Source organism: Podarcis erhardii, assembly GCF_964252035.2.
Source record: "Podarcis erhardii genome assembly, chromosome: 8".
Lineage (NCBI taxonomy): Eukaryota > Metazoa > Chordata > Lepidosauria > Squamata > Lacertidae > Podarcis > Podarcis erhardii.
The window spans coordinates 25,104,604-25,121,962 of NC_138499.1; the positions used below are offsets into that span (position 1 = coordinate 25,104,604).

At 45.1% G+C, this 17,359-nt stretch overlaps 1 protein-coding gene across 3 annotated transcripts in view; it reads right to left on the reverse strand.

Moving 5' to 3' along the window:
- Nucleotides 1-17,359, reverse strand: part of CPQ (carboxypeptidase Q) — a 197,679-nt gene that overhangs the window by 59,030 nt on the left and 121,290 nt on the right. For all 3 annotated transcript variants that reach the window (XM_081874470.1, XM_081874471.1, XM_081874472.1), the window contains exon 5: nucleotides 14,653-14,764. In XM_081874470.1, coding sequence (XP_081730596.1) covers nucleotides 14,653-14,764 — 112 coding nt within the window. The remainder of the gene's footprint in view (nucleotides 1-14,652; nucleotides 14,765-17,359) is intronic.

Genomic DNA, 17,359 nt, shown 5'->3' on the forward strand with positions numbered 1-17,359 from the left:
AATGATAATGTTCTAGGGAGAACTCTCTTTAGAGAAGGATGTCAAAAAGTGAAGGTTGCATAGGTACTTTTGAAAGGGGCAGATTCACACCAGCGGCATACTGATGAGCAACCAGGTCACTGAATTTTCACCTAAGGTTGTAGGATCTGCAGAGCTGGTAATGCATTTTTTTAAAAAATGATCTAAAATAGCATTGGAGCCAGACTAAAATTATTCACAGTTTTCCCCTTTTCAGAAATGTTGCAGCACTTCTCAAGAAAAAAGTTTGCTGATTTATTTACATTGCCCTCAGTGACATCAACACATGTTCAATTCTGATTGGAGATGCAGCATTCTGATGTCATCCAGTACTTTTCATGATCCACCATGACTGAGTTAGTGGACAAGTAGTGTGAAGTGAAGGCACAAGACTGGGGGTGATTATCAGTGAGCTGCGCACAGGTGAGCTGAAGCGAGCTGCTCGCTAGGCCTGTGGAGCCTCCTTTTATTGAGACAAATATGCAAGCCAGGCAAATACATTTTGGCCTGTGACCTTTACACATCTTCCGTCCCAAGATCTTGGGGTGGTACAAAGTTATTTTGGCACCTGTTTCCACAGCGTCATTTTCCCCTTGCACAGTGTATGATGGAGACAAAAGGTCTCAGGGACAAAGGTTACAGACAGGACACCGCAGACTGCTGAGACTGCAAAAGGTCAGACAGAGGGAACGATGTACAGACAGCTATGGCTTGTCTGGGGGGGGTGCCTTGCACCCCAGGGTCACGCGTGCAGGCACACTGTGACTGCCTGCTGGTGGGGAGTGTGCTCCCTCCAGACCCCACTCCCCACTCCGCGATATCCCTGAGGAGAAACAGAAACTATTCACATTACAGAATCTGGGCTGGTACACCAAACTCTGGTGAGAAAAAGCTCCAATGACTCCAGAAAAAGCACACGCAAAAGAAGCGGTGTGGCATTCAAGACCTTCTATACCCCACAACAAAACCTGAAGTGGAGAAGAACTCAGTGATCATAATGCTCACCTCATCTTTAAGACATGCACCCCAAGTTACTGACGCTTCCATTCTGACCTAAGGTGTGATGAAACTCAATGATGGCCTGTCAAAATGTATGAGTGCAAATACTAATCATATCATTTGCTGAACTCCCAATGCTAAACACCCTAAGAGTAACCTCCTCCACTATCTAGACAACATCCTTTCTGTGATAGCATTACATCCCGGCTCTTTTCCAGGATGTGCCTCTTTTCCAGGAAAACTAACCTAAGGTTTAGATTGCAAACAAAGCAAACTTATGTCAGTTTCCTGAACGTTGCTTGCTTGGTTTCCACGTCAGCTAAAACACACACACAAAACCTCTAGTGCAACCACCTTAAGGCTAAGACACATGACTACTATGCTATTGTCAGCCATTTCCCCCTCTTCGGTGTGTGCTGAGGTTGCTCCCTGCTGTGCTTGTAGAAAGTTTTAATGTGGTGAAAAGGCCAGAAAGTCACATCTGACATTATGAGAGTGCTACCACAAGTGTGGGTGGGTGGGGAGGGAATAAGCTAAAAAACCCCATGCAAATCATATGTACCAGGCTTTAGCTCTTTGCAGCAGTAATTATTCTTTTCTGTCTGCTGTCATCATCCTTCTATAGCAGTGGCATCTCACAGGCAGCATTCAGACTCTGACACAATTTTTTCCCTGCCACTGAACCCATGGGGACAATGCAAGGCCGGCATCCTTGGTCAGCTGCTGCAATCCTAGCAGAGTTCACCACTAATGCCTGCCCTGGGCTCCCCATTGTGTGAGTGGCTAGGTCTAGATGCCATTTTTATTTCCCACAACACCCTAGAGCAACGATACATTGTGCAGGAGCTTAAAATGGCAGCCAGAAGCTCCTTCTTGCTCTGAGGACTGCAACCCACTGCCAGATAAGCCCACTAGGAAGATGAGACCTTCCAGAGGATCTCAAACTAGAGCTGGCCCCAGGAGACTATTGTGGAAGAAAAAGGGAACATCACAGTGAGGAGAGCTTGGCTTCATCTTATGACTGACAGCAGTTCCTCAAGATCTCAGGCAGAAGTCTTTCCAATTGGGTGCCACCTAATCTGCTTTTTTTAAAAAAAGACTAAGTATGGCTGGCTTTGAGCCAGGGACCTTCTACATGCAAGGCATATGCTTTACCACTAAGTAATGGTCCCTTCTCTGGAGCTTCTGACACTGTGCATTATGCCCACCCCTAGGAGTTGGCCACTGCTGTTCTATATAATTCCTTTCTTTATAAAAACAGATTGATTGCTTTCCTGCTCATTCCCAGCCCTGGGTTATTTAGAGTCCATAGATGCAAAAGGAGAGTGTTCCAGACCAGAAAGACGTCATGTCCCCTCAATCTCGTTGACAGAGAATCATAAAATTTGTTTTGGCCTTTGAACTCAACCAAGCCACGCCATTGACATTTTGCTTCTGTGTTTTTCCAAGTGAAGTAAAGAGATTGAATACTGGGTTTATAACCCTTGTCATTTTCTCCCTATCTCAATGACATGGGACTTGTCTGTCCCCAGGATGCATGGCACATTCTAACGATATAATATTAATTTACAATAAACCGACTGCAAAGAGAAAGGCAGAGGACTCATTCATTCCCCCTCTCTCTTTCTCTCTTAATATGTTTTTATTGATTTTCCAATACCGTTCCACTATCAGCCTCATTAATTGGCTAAAATACCAATTTTATCCAAGTAATACAATTATTAATGCCAATTATTCATATGTCAAATTATATGATTTTATCAAACTGGCCTCCCAGCGTGCTAGATTTGAGTCTTCGTTCTTCTACATTTTTTCTGCGTTTCAAAATCTTAACAATTTTCATCCCATTCCATTCAGATATAATAATCCCATATAAAATTGCTGTAAGGACTCATTCTCAATAGGCCCATGCATTCTGGTGGTGCACAGCTTTATGAAGAACTTGAAATTCAACAGCACCAAGCCATAACTGATAATCTTTATTTTGATGGTGGCAGTGGCGTAGCGTGGGTTGTCAGCACCTGGGGCAAGGCAAGTAATTTGCGCCCCCTAACCCGTGGATTTGCGCCCCCTAACCCTAACCCCCAGATGTTGCGCCCGCTCGCCACGTTTCTGGCGTGGCCAAAGAGTAGACGGCAATCCACCTGTCTGCCTCTCGCCGCCTACCACTTCAGGAGGGCGTCAGGATGCGAAGCCATCGGAGGCGCCTCTGGTCACTCCCCCTGCAGGGAGAGTCAAGCAGGACCCCGCGCACCCCGCACCCTAAAGCCTTTCCACGCTCGGTAAGGTTGGCCAGAGCAGCGCCCCCGCTCCATCCCCCCTCCCCAACGCAGGACACGTTTCCCTTCTCCAAAGAGGCAGCTCCCTGCCACCTTCTTGATCGCACGTCTCTCCACCCCCGCCGCAGGCACGCAGAGTGCGCCGCCCCTGATCCCCAATTTTGGCCTAAGCTGAAAAGGGCCCTCGTCCTGGGGCCCAGCTGAGCCCCGGGGTGCCCCCACTGCCGTCGGCAGGATGAAGCCTTTGGAGAAATTTCTGAAGAAGCAGGGGTCTCACTTGGCTGCCCGGGCTGGCCCCGGGAGTTGTGGGCAGCTGCCTCGCAGGCAAAGCGTCTCCAAGATCCTGCTGCCCGGATTCCTCAAGGAGCCCCCTGAGGAGCCCCCCGAAGGAGGCACGGACACTGCTGGCGATGGGCAATGGCTGGAGCTGCGCCCCCCCCGATTCCTCTCTGCGCTCCCCAACGTCCTTCTCCTCCGAGGAGCTGTCCCCAGGCGGTGGCAGAGGAGGCGAAACCCAGCTCAGCCGGCGTAAATCCCCTTTGGAGAGAGAGAGGGGTGGAGATTCTTCCCTCCCCACCTCTGCGCCCAGCAAAGCGAGGCGCGTGCCCTTGGCCCCCGCAGGGCTTTCCCCAAGCCGACGAAGCGTCCCGGCTTGCTTGCAATCTGAATCTCTCCTGTTTCCTCCGCCAGCCCGCAGCCTCTGCCTCGTCTCCTTCGCCTTTGCCACTCCGTGCGCCCTGCGCGCGCGCGCCCTATTCGCCAGGCTGCTGCTGCTGCCGCTGCAAGCGGGAGTGAGCCAGGTAGGGGCAGAGAGCTGCGAGTGCGCCCCCCAAAATGTTGCGCCCGGTGCGGCTGGCACCCCCTGCACCCCCCACGCTACGCCACTGGATGGTGGTAAATCTAGGCCCAATTTCACTGTGAGACATCTCCCAACTAATATGATGAAAGCATGTGCAGTGACTACAAATGCATATGTTTCCGAGCTTCAAGAGGAGAGACGATAGGAAGCACACGTGATTCATACTTCCTATTTCCTGTCCTTCATAACATCCAAAATGGAGGTCTTGACTATCTTTCCAATGAAGTGGCTGCATGGAAGCACCAAAACAGGAAAATAAGTCATCTGTGCATCCTGTTCGCCTAATAGCCAAGATCCTAAGATGTGAGCCCAAGCCATATAACTGGCCAAAGTCTTGGGACCTTTTTAGGGCTCCTGTATGTGCAACATTTTCTGGCATGGATATCACATCCTATAGAAAATCTGCATGTACTTTCCATGCAGTGAAATCTGTTTGGCCGTGCATTAGATTCCCAAAGCATATACACATGGCAAAATAGACATGTGTAGATTTATCAGGGTGATATACAAATGCTTTCAATGTAATCTCCTGTTCTTATCTATTCTATATGCCTACAACTGCAAGATGCAATTGATCTCTTTGTGACTGCAAGAGGTGTGGTGGAATTGTGAATGGAGTTTTGCTCAGTAGGTTACAACTTGTTCGGGGCTCATTTGGTATAACAGGTGACTTTCAATTTTCTGACTCGACGTCACTTAATGGGAAGGGTTTCTCTCTCTTTGAACTTGTTTTAAAAGGAAACTAGATAGTTACACTATCCTAAAGTTCTAAATTATTAGAGTACAGAGAGCACTTCATAGTTACTACCTGCTTTCAATTTAATTTGACAAAGTCTTCATTTACAAATGAGGTTCACTAGCAGAATTAGCTCTGAAATTGTTTACAGGGGCTTCCTCTTACAATCCTTTTATAGTTCCAGTAATTGAAAAACTGGATACCACCATATAGACATTACTTCTTTATCCCCTACAGGGAACTAGTTACTGAAGTTCTTCATGTTTGATTGCATGACTGCTTTGACAGGTTTGTGGATATATACCAGTTGGATGAGGAAAAAATGGGACAACAGTCTGAACAGACACTTCTCGGTCACAGGAGCCATCTTTCATTTTCAGTTACTATGGAAACAGCAAAAAGAGCATATTCCATGGCCTGTTTGGGTGCATCTGGGTTCTCTGTTTTCAAGGGGGAAACTGTTATCTCTGATCTTTGTCCACTGGAAGCATTAATGCCAATGTAACCATTTCCCAAGAACTGCAAGAGACTACATTTTCATGGAAATAACTCCAAATGGGATCTGGAACAAAACTAGCTGAGAGGTACTGACCTGCTTTCCTTATGCTTCACCCACCTTTAAACCAAAAGCAGAAATAGGAGGCTGCAATTGTGAGTAGAGCAACATTCCCCAACCTGGGACCTTCCAGATGTTTCGGATCACACTTCCCATCAGCCCACCAGATTGCTTGGGCTGGTGGGAGTTGTGGTTCAAAATAGGTCTGTGGAAGGTTCCCCTGATCTGATTCACAGTCCAATATCCCTATCTCTAATGCCCTGTGCTTCCCTCCCAATCAGGAATCCATCATCTCAGCTATCTTGCCTCTTAGCACCTTTCCTATAACTTGTGGCCACAAAAGACACAAACCATATAGTCCCAAGCCTAACATTTAAGAAATTTAGTTCCCATCCAAATTATGACTGGGGAACTCAGGGATCTCGGTCAGAAGCAGTGTGTCTCTGAATACCAATTGCTGGCAATCAGAGGTGAGGAGAGTATTGCTGTGCCCAGATCCAGCTTGAGGGCTTCCCATAGGCACATGGTTGCCACTGTGATAACAGGTTCCTGGACTTGATGGGCCTTTGGCCTAGCCCAGTAGGGCCCTCCTCTAATGCAAAAAAAGTGTCTCCAGTCTGCCACTAGCTGAATCAAAACAGTAGAGTACAAAACATTGACATCTGAAGAGAAGCAAAAGAAATTCTAGAGGCCCAAATCAATGATAAATTGCATCCTTAACAAAAGTCATAAAAGGTAAAGGGGTCCCGTCATGGCCGACTCTGGGGTTGCGGTGCTCATCTCGCTTTATTGGCCGAGGGAGCCGGCGTACAGCTTCCGGGTCATGTAGCCAGCATGACTAAGCCGCTTCTGGAGAACCAGAGCAGTGCACGGAAACGCTGTTTACCTTCCCGCGGGAGCGGTACCTAATTATCTACTTGCACTTTGACGTGCTTTCAAACTGCTAGGTTGGCAGGAGCAGGGATCGAGCAACGGGAGCTCACCCCGTTGTGGGGATTCGAACCGCTGACCCTCTGATCGGCAAGTCCTAGGCTCTGTGGTTTAACCCACAGCGCCACCCGCGTCCTGAAGCCCTAAAGTCATACTCACCCTATAACTATTCTGTATATACTAAAACTAAGGATGCACTACGATATGTTTGGATAGTCTCCATTGACCTAGTCACCAAGAAATGGGTCTTTAAATATACTATCTGTCCAGTAGCTATTAATCTTTTTCACAGCCACCCTTGGAAGTAAATATCCCATCTCTGTAATTAAGGAATTGGAAGCACAGCCCAGATTCAAAGCATGGTTTCTTCTGACCTGTTCCCAAAGCAAGGGTGGTAAAGGGAAAGGAACACCCACCTGGCTGCAGGCAGCACAAGGAATGTAGTTTGAATAAGAAATAAAAGAAAACCCCTAGGCTGCTGACTTTTGCACAGGAGGCATTCAGCACTGCCTTGGCTATTTCCAAAAGGACTCGCTCACCACACAGGTGACCATTTGGGTGAGGAAACAACAGTGCCAGTGGCCAACTTGAGCTCTGAAAGATGTCTAGTTTCCCAAATAACCTCAATGAATTAAACACACAGCTCTCCAACACAAGAAGCAAGGAGGATCTGCAGGACCCCCCAAGACTGATTCCTCATGCCAGGGCATTTGCTCTGGCCTTCAGAAGACTGGCCCTGTAGTTAGCTGGCATTGTCCTCCTTCCAGAATAAGCGGCGAGGGACCTCATGATCTCAGTAATTAAGAGCTTTTCAGCCACAGACATTGCAACCCAAACTCAAAGGGTGCTTTCTTCTGCCCACCCCCATGATGGTCTACCAACAACTCAAAAAGACGGTGGTCAAAGGAACTTATGCCTGGACTCAGGCAGCAGAAGTAATGTGGCTGGAATAAGGGCAAAGGGAGGGGAAACCCCTATAGTGACTTGAACACAGAAAGGAGACTGGTGTCTTGTATATTTTCCATCTCGCTTTCATATCCAAGGAAAAGCAAAACTGTTCAGGCTCTGAGGACTGAGCAATTATCAGTCCCAAACACATCTGGCCTATTTGCTGGGAATCATTCTTATATAACCTTTCACATGCACGCTCTGGGGTGGGGTGGTGATAAACAAGTCATTTTCATTAATGCTAAAATGAGCTGGCTATTCCGTGTTTGATAATGGTGTCCATGCTGCACCATTGCCTATAAATTCCATTTCTTCCTTTCCTTTGTTTGCTGGCATCTTGCAATTCTTGAATAGTCCCTGGAGGCTTTTTCTGTACTACAAGCGTTCAACATACGGCACAGATTAGCTAGTGAGTTTACCAAAAATATTACAATTGTCGAGCAATTAACAACAACAACAAATAAATAAATAAATAAATTTAATGACACACTGCAACTTAGAGAAATGTCACTCTGATTTGTTGCTGTTTGCTGTTATCATCTTGATATAGTCTCTTAGTATTACATCTCAAAGGGATTCTTTAATCTTGTTAATGGTTTGTCTTTAGTTTTATTTTGAATTGTTCTAAGGCGGCAACAATAAGGTTTCTGTTGTATGTTTTGTCATTTCTGTGGAAATACATGCCACCCCAGTCTCTGAGCAGGGCGAGATTACAGGCACTGACCCTGGGTTCATGTTTCCTTCGGAATGAGGCACAACGGAGACTGTGGTGTCTTTATGATATATGGTTTATTTACACATCTATACAGCCTGAGCCTATGGTGGAACGGTTCACAGCGTTAACATCGCAAGAGGTTCTGACTTTTCCCATAGCCACAGCAGCCTCGGACTTAAGCAAACCCCAACCATTGTTCTCAAAAATTGCTCTCATTTTCTCTCCAGCCCACTGCTTACTGTTTCTGCTGCATAATGCCTAACTGTAATCCTAAACCCTAACCTAACAACCGGCATTGTCTTTCAAAGTAACTCTCAGTTGAGGGAGGGAGCCCACTCTTTTGCATTTGCCCTTGATTCTTTGTTGTCCTAATCACTCATTACTCCCAGGCTATCGGCTTATGAAAGAGGCTAGTCCTGTCTTAATTAGCTCTGGACCCATCACAAGAAGCACCAGCTTGGCTTAATTAGCTTTTGACACATAATTCCAGAGGGCTAGAAGTGCCACACACAGGCTCAAATACACACATGGCTCTAGCAACCAGTTTTAACACACAAGCCTTAATTAAATTCTAACACTAGCTTGATCCAGAATTTAGGGCGTCTTGCACCCCTCAACTCATAACACTATCAATTAAGAAGTAAATTGAATTAAATGAGGTGTGCACTGTTTTAAAACCCATCTGGCAGAACCAGAAGCAGGGATTTTACCATAATATCAGAGGACTACATAGTGTATACTGAAAGACATAACATATCTTCATTCCCTATTCCATAAGATTTGTCTCCCCTCCCTCTCCCTGGCCACCCCTTCTCTGCAAATAATTAACATAAAACCTCATTGATTTAAGAATTTAGGCAAAAAATAATATCGGTGGCAGAAGGGAATGTACTCCGAATGCCAGTAGATAGTTGGTTTTAAGATGTAACATGCTCAAATTCTGCCGCAATCAAATTCAGGGCACAGTGTTCCAAAAAGCAGACTTGGGGTGCTTTCTGATCTCACAATGTAAATAATCAGTAAAGCACTGAAGATTTTTCTAGCAATTATAGCTGAGGCAGCTTTTGGCTAGAATAAAGTAGTAGTTCGTCTTCTGCCTATTGGTTAATTTCTGGATTATATACCAGAAAGCACAGGGTGGTCCCTATGGTCCACAGGGGGAAAATAGGCTACAGAAAAGAGGATGCAATAGCAGCTGACTAGGCTGGTGCATAATTGGAAGAGAGGAGAAATGGTGCTAAGTATAGGTGCCTGCCTTGAATCGCTTACAAGGAGTAGTCAAAGCAAATAGATTTAGGAACAAGAATAGGGCGAACACAGCAGGAAGGCAAAAAAAGAAAAGGAAAAAAGAGAGAGACGAAACAGTGAGAGCAATAGATAGTTTGCTGTACAACAGAGCCTGACCTAGAAACAATCATGTCCTGTCATTAGGAGTTTTCAAGTCTAAATAGTTAGCACTATCTGGGAAACTTTTAAAATAGCAAGAAAGCTATAATGTAGTTGCCACAAGGGCCAGGAAGAAATTCGCTTCAGTTCACGCTTAAAGCCAAATTTATTGAAGTCACACTCCCCCCACCCTCCCAAAAAATAGAGAACTGAAACACATCCATCTTTTGAAATTTGCATGCATCTGGATTTTCCAACGCAGTGGAAACCAAGTAATGTTGGCAAAACTGCATGCAATAGGTAAACGCATGTGTAAAAATGAATATGTTAGTCAAAATAGCCAGCAAAATGCATTATATTAAATAATATAATATGCACGTTAAAAATATGGCGTATAATTCAAAGGGAGGTTTTGTTAATTTAAAGCTGTTAAAAGGTATTCATTTTTAGTATGAACCAAGACATGTGTGTGTTTTTTAAAAATACGCCCACTCTTCATCTGCTTTAGCAGATATTACCAATATTGCAACTAGTGAAAATTAGAAGAGCAGTTCAATCTTCTGGGACATATATCTAAGGCTGGAACACTTTTCAGCATTTGGGATACAATGAGAGTCGATGGGTGCAGAAATGGAAATCATTAATGAATTTGACTGCATTTCTCCAGCAATTCTTTTGATTGTCAAATTCAATTGTCTCCTTTTGGGATATTCATTGAATTCACATGCCGTCCTCCATCGATTCATTAGTATTGACATTTAATGCTCCAGTACATATTCAGATTAGGCATTGTATTCATACCTCAGCAAAGAGGATTTAGTTTGTGTGTTCATTAACTTTAGCTTTCAAAATCTAACTATTTATCTTGTAGAACTCTGTAATCCCAGAATACACAACTACCCTCTTTTTAGATTACTTTGTGCGCCTGTTGAAGCAACCCACTAGCCAATCATTTCTACTGGACTGGGGTGCCAACTCCTAGAGGCCAAGCCCTTTCCTTTTACCCCCAAATATTTTTGGGAGGGGGAGCCCCCCAATATTCAAAGACGGCAGCGGAGGCCAAGCAAGGAGCCCATCACAGCATGGCTTCAATGGCTGGCTCCTTCTCCTCCTCTTCCTGCCACAGAGGGGAAGGAGCGAGGAAGCAGCCCCCTGCCAGTGGTGGTGGTGGCAAGAGGAGAAGGAGCTGATGGCCACTGAAGCCACGGTGCCACCATTTTTAATTCTGCCGCATGGCTCGTCCAGATGTCCTGACGTCACACACCCAATCTCGTGCTCAACATCACACATGCAACATTGCCCATTCTCCCTCAGAATGGTGCCTCTGCTATGGTTTACTGTGCAAAAGAACTTCCAGTGGATTATTTTCTTAGCATCTATGCTGCCACAACAGTTTTTGTGATCTTACTGGTATGGTATGAAAATCATCATTATCATCACCATCAATTAATTGCCATATTTTTCGCTCTATAGGACGCACTTTTCCCCCTCCAAAAATTAAGGGGAAATGTGTGTGCGTCCTATGGAGCGAATGCAGGCTCCTTGGCTTCAGCGATAGCAACGCGAAGCCTCTGAAGTGCAGAGGGAGTGCTCCCTCCGCACTCCAGAGGCTTTGCGTTGCTTTCGCTGAAGCCTGGAGAGCGAGAGGAATAGCTGGAGAGCGAAAGGAGTCGGTGCACACCGATCCCTCTTGCTCTCCAGGCATCGCTTCACTGGGGAGGCGCTGCACAGTTTTCCCTCTCTGCGCAGCGCCCCTTCAGCGAAGCGGGAGGAGAAATGGAAGGGGCTCTGTTTCTCCTGCCGCTTCGCTGAAGGGCCGCTGAGCAGAAAGGGGGAGAATTTTTTTTCCTGTTCTCCCCCTCTAAAACAAGGTGCGTCCTATAGGCGGGTGCATCTTATAGAGCGAAAAATATGGTAATATACTGCCTACATGCCAAAACAGCTTCTAAGAGGTTTACAAGTGTACAATCAATTATACAATCCTTACATAGCTAAAGTACACAATAAAATAATTCCATAAAAGCATTAAAATACCCAGAATTAAAATAAGACAATAAAACAAGCCAGTTAAAAAACACAGCAATTAAAACAGTTTAAAAAGCAATCAAAACAATTAGATCAGTAAGTTCAAATTCAGGGAAATGCTTTCCTAAACAGCTGTGCCCTCAAGAGCCAACAGAATGCCAAATGCTGTTGGGGTCTCTCATATTTCAGAGCCACTCCTTAGGGACCACCTAAGCCCTTATATCCCAGCTCAACCACTGGTCATTCTCCAAGTTGGCGAGACTCATCTGAAACTGAGCCTGAGGTTGTCGGCCCAGTATGGTGGAACGCTCTGCTAATAGCGATTCAGCAGGCACCTTTTGTTTTAACATTTAAACACCTAGAAAACATCTTTCAGTATGGCTTTATCCACACCTCTGTTTGCCTCATCTCTTTCCCCCAGCGAAACCCACTCTTTTGTGCGGAATTGAAACAAATGGCATTCAGGTTTTCTACGGATTGCAGTTTGTTCTGATTTATCACTAAAGGGTGGGTTTTCCAGGATAAAGTGGAGTGCCAAAGGCAAAACTACATAGACCTGAGCCTAGAAAGTGTGGGAGAAGCAGAAAACTGCTAGGACTCATTCTGCCTAGGCATGAGATCAGTGGAAGTGTGGATGAGCCCTAGTAGTACACAAATCTTTTGATAGATAAATAAAAACCTCAGCATCTCCAGCTAAAGTATCAGGAAAGGAAAATCAGGAAAGAGTCAGGGGTGAAAGGAAAGACCCTCAAGAAAAGTCCCCCCCCCAATGGATGGAGAAACAGTGTGGCCTAGGGTAAGTCAGCTTCTTAAGTTTCCTGGGTAAGGGACAATAGAGTGCCCCCTACACTGTATATATATTTGGCTTATGGAATGTATGACATTATGCAAAGTGATCCTGATGAGCACGACTTACTATATAAAGAAGCTGTGATGTGACCAAAATCAGGAGGAAGGAAGAGACTTGTGGCTGAGCTCCTTAAAAACGAGATGAGTAACTTCACAAATTTCTTCAGATAAATTGTTATGGAGTCCTTTTATGGTATGGAAAAAATAAGCAATAGACGAGACTGAACTGCGAATACGTTTCCCTTGAGACTGAAGCTGAATAAACAGCTGAGTCCCCAAGATTCCATATGGTGCTTAACTCATTGTAGCGTAGCATCTTCTGTAGGGTTATTTTCAAACAATATTTCACTTCAGGAACGGTCAGTCTCTTCATCCTTAGGGGATGTATCCTCAACTGAGCTGCTCAAGGGGGTGAGGGATGATCATCACTTTTTGCCTTCATGCACATTGGCAAGGAAGGGTCCAGCCACCCAGGCAGAAGAGTGGATATTGCAGAAGCTCTAGCAACTGAGCAGAAGACTCTGCTTTCTTCTCAGCACTGAGAGAGGGGATAACTAATGGGATGGGAAAGGGGACGGAAAGGGGAGGGGAGCCTGAAAGCGGGGCTGCCTTTAACTGAATTGATTTTGACACAGATTTTCTTACCAGAAGTAAATGAGAGGATGACTCAGAGGTCTCTGTGATATCACAGAGGTCTCGAAAGCACCTTCCCATTTTTCATAGAAAGCTTACATGGTTCAAAGCAATGCTTTGACTCTGCCCAAGAGACTTCTAGGCTACTCGATACTTTGGGGGACCTAATAAGTGAGAGACGGAACCCCGTGTGCTACCATGCACCACATCAGATGACACTTCTGACTTGGCAGGCACCCCATTCAGGATTAGAAGATGCTCAAGATCCTCAGTTTGGAAGGCTGTCAGAGAAGGGTTGTCTAGGCCAAGTCCAGCATAAAGAACTGTAAAGGGTTACCACTTGGACAGCAATCTGAGGAGGCACACAAGTCTCTCAGTTATAGTCTTTCCCACTATGGTGAGATGTCCTGTATATATTTAAATTATAGCAACTATGTCTAAATTTGGAATTTATGTATCTGAATTATCACATGCTAATTTTATGCAAATCGGTGTTCCTTTTCTTACTCTCTTTTGGGTGATGCAATTCCTCTTTTCAGGGGCAAATGTGCATGTGATTGTTTCATCTGGGGGCCTCTTTCATTTAGTGCTGGGGAGAGGGCCAAGCAGGTGAACTCACTCAATGGTCGGTACAGTGGTACCTCAGGTTACATACACTTCAGGTTACAGACTCCGCTAACCCAGAAATAGTGCTTCAGGTTAAGAACTTTGCTTCAGGATGAGAACAGAAATCGTGCTCTGGCGGCGCAGCGGCAGCAGGAGGCCCCATTAGCTAAAGTGGTGCTTCAGGTTAAGAACAGTTTCAGGTTAAGTACGGACCTCCGGAACAAATTAAGTACTTAACCTGAGGTACCACTGTACTTGTCAAGATCAGCCACTTTCAACTGGGGTTGGGTGAATTGGGGAGGCCACAAAAACCTGAAAGCATGGGATGGATGCTTTAATTTACATGCAAAACACCCCCTCACTCTATTTAATCCTAGGGAATAAGAGTGGGAGTTGCAAGCCAAAGGCAAGCCATTTTTTCCAGCCCCTGCAAAACGGGGGTCATACAGAACTGCCTTATAGGGCCTTTATAAGGATTATTTTGAACTTTGAATGCTACTGATGCTAAGCATGGAAGCCAGTATGTTGTAGTGGACAGAATGTTGGGCTGGCGTTGAGGATATGTGGATTGACATCCCTGCTTAACCACAGATCTTGTTGGGTGGTCTTGGACAAAGTGCGCACTCTCTCAGTTGATTCTATCTCACACAGTAATGATAAAACTGGCCAACCATCTGCACTTGGCCCTGAGTTCCTTCAAGGAATATAACTGTGGCACATAACAAACAAATAGATTTATTCTATAAAAGCAGAGTAGAGCATCGTGATGGACATCACCATGGACCACATAATGGATCCAGATAAAAGAGATCTCAGGTGTATACGATATGGCTCATATAGTGTTTTCATGAATACAGCAACACTACGGTCAATACAGCTGTTTCCTTATTTTGGCTTTCAAGACACAAAGAGACTTCAGTCTCTGTAAGATCACAGATCTGAAAAAATATGAAAGTCTTGCCATAATGTTGCTACTATTAGGAGGGGAAACTCTGAGAAATAATTGTATTGCAAATGGCCAGGGATTCAGGAAAATGCACTTGCTATCGCTTATTTTAAGCAGCGTTGTCATTCTTTACTTGTTAGATAATTTTTTAAAAGGTAAATATTTACCAAGATCTTTAATGAGCGATAATGCTTCCCATGATATAAATGCTCCACCACCGTCATCCATGGCTCCTTGCCCTACATCCCAGCTGTCCAGATGTCCACTGACCAGGACAACCTAAAAATACAACACAGAAAGGCTAATTACACAAAAGTTCTGTACTGGGACAATCATACTCTCCAGTGACCCTTCAGTCGTTTTACCCATTCAGAGGATTTAATTCCTGTAGCTTGAACCATGACTGCACAAATATGTTCTTAAGTCTAATGATGGCATTGCAGTTAGTTCTGTCCCAATGGGAAGTGATATAAGATGATTTTCTATTTGTATAAATGGTCAGGTTGCTGGGCTGATCATTCCAACATGCAACTGCAAGCTTATGTCAGTAATCTTTGTTGCTAGGCTTTAAATACCATAGATCAGGGTTTCCCAAACTTGGGTCTCCAGCTGTTTTTGGACTACAACTCTCATCATCCCTAGCTAGCAGGACCAGTGATCAGGGATAATGGGAATTGTAGTCCAAAAACAGCTGGAGACCCAATTTTGGGAAATACTGCCATAGATCAATCTCTTCCCAACCTGGCTCCCATCCAGATGTTTTGGAATACAGATCCCATTACCCTTGCCCATTAGCCATGCTAGCCTAGGATGATGGGAGTTGTAGTCCAAAGCATCCAGAGAGACCTGGTCAGGGAAGGCTGCCTTAGACTGTTATAATATGATGCACTAATATCATAGCAGAGACATCACCTTGCCGACAAAGGTCTGTATAGTTAAAACTATGGTTTTCCCAGTAGTGATGTATGGAAGTGAGAGCTGGATCATAAAGAAGGCTGATCGCCGAAGAATTGATGCTTTTGAATTCTGGTGCTGGAGGAGACTCTTGAGAGTCCCATGGTCTGCAAGAAGATCAAACGTATCTATTCTTAAGGAAATCAGCCCTGAGTGCTCACTGGAAGGACAGATCCTGAAGCTGAGGCTCCAGTACTTTGGCCACCTCATGAGAAGAGAAGACTCCCTGGAAAAGTTACCCTGATGTTGGGAAAGATTGAGGGCACAAGGAGAAGGGGACGACAGAGGACGAGATGGTTGGACAGTGTTCTCGAAGCTACCAGCATGAGTTTGGCCAAACAGCGGGAGGCAGTGGAAGACAGGAGTGCCTGGCGTGCTCTGGTCCATGGGGTCATGAAGAGTCGGACACGACTAAACGACTAAACAACAACAACAGGAGTCATTGAGGGGCTAAACTGCATGCTATACACAAATCCTTGTAACAAAGCCGAAATCGTTTAAAATGAAAAGCAGCATCAAGAGCCTGCAATTTTGATTGGAAGAGCAGTTTGGGAGAAAGACCCCTTGCCTGTCAGCTGTTTTTCCACTCAAGTATCCCCAAGATGTCCCCCGGGGTTCCTCAGATGCATATTTGCCCTTTTCAAACGCCCAACTATTCATTCCCCAGCTAAACTTATATTTGTTTACTGCTGTGAAAATTAATGTAAAACCCATTCTTTAACAATAACTTCGATGCTTTTTGAAACAAAAGCAAGCCCCCTTGTGCTCACCACAAGCCCCTTTTGCCTGGAGCTGACATACCGTATTTTTCGCTCTATAAGACGCACCAGACCACAAGACGCACCTATTTTTTGGAGGAGGAAAACAAGAAAAAAAATATTCTAAATCTCAGAAGCCGGAACAGCAAGCGGGATCGCTGCGCAGTGAAAGCAGCAATCCCTCTTGCTGTTCTGGCTTCTGGGATAGCTGCGCAGCCTGCATTCACTCCGTAAGATGCACACACATTTCCCCGTAACTTTTTAGGAGGGGAAAAGTGAGTTTTATAGAGCAAGAAATACGGTAGTTAGTTCCCAGTGGGAACAATGGGAGCTGGCAAGACTTAGGAAGTGGTGGTAGCTCTGCCACGGAATCTCAACACCACAAGTTTGCTGGGAAACTTAGTTGCTGGGAATCACAAATAGGATGCTGGACTTATGTTCTTATGAAGCGTCCGAGTGAGTATATATGGGGGCGGGGCGCTAAGGTGACCCTTCAAGTGAACTGTTTACACATTGCCTTGAGTATTCCAGTAAGTGCTGTAACTCAGTGGTAGAGCAACTGTTTGGAGTGCAGAAGGTGCCAGGTGCAATTTCCAGGTAGGGCTGAGAGGGATACCTGGTGTGAAACCCTGGGGAGCCGCTGCCAGTCAGAGCTGGATGGACCATTGGTTTGACAGTTTCCTATGTTCCTGGTAAAAGTAACCAATGATTTGCAAGCAAGCAAGTAAATGCACTTTAAGATACCTAGACACAGATACTGGCTCATGTAGTAAATATTTCAGCAGGCCCTCTCATATTTGGCAGAAGGTGACAGGAAAGGAAGAAAAGCAAAAACAATAAATGGGATGCTGTACACAACAGAATATCGGAGATCCACCAAGACAAGTTTTTAAATAGCTGGCATGTGAACAGAAGGCGATGTTAACCATCAGAAAGAGTATGCTGGCATGACTGTCAATTGGGTGAGCTGTTTTCATCAAACACTGGATGACGAAAATGCACCTATGCCTGGAAGTGAATTATGGCCTAGTTTATAAGTGAATTGAAAACCTGAATTTACACCAGAAGTGATGCCTTTCCCATAGCAGTGAAGGACTATCCTGCTAATATGGTGAGAAGTTCCCTGGCAACCATAGATTTGCGAAAAGACCTGATGGAGAAT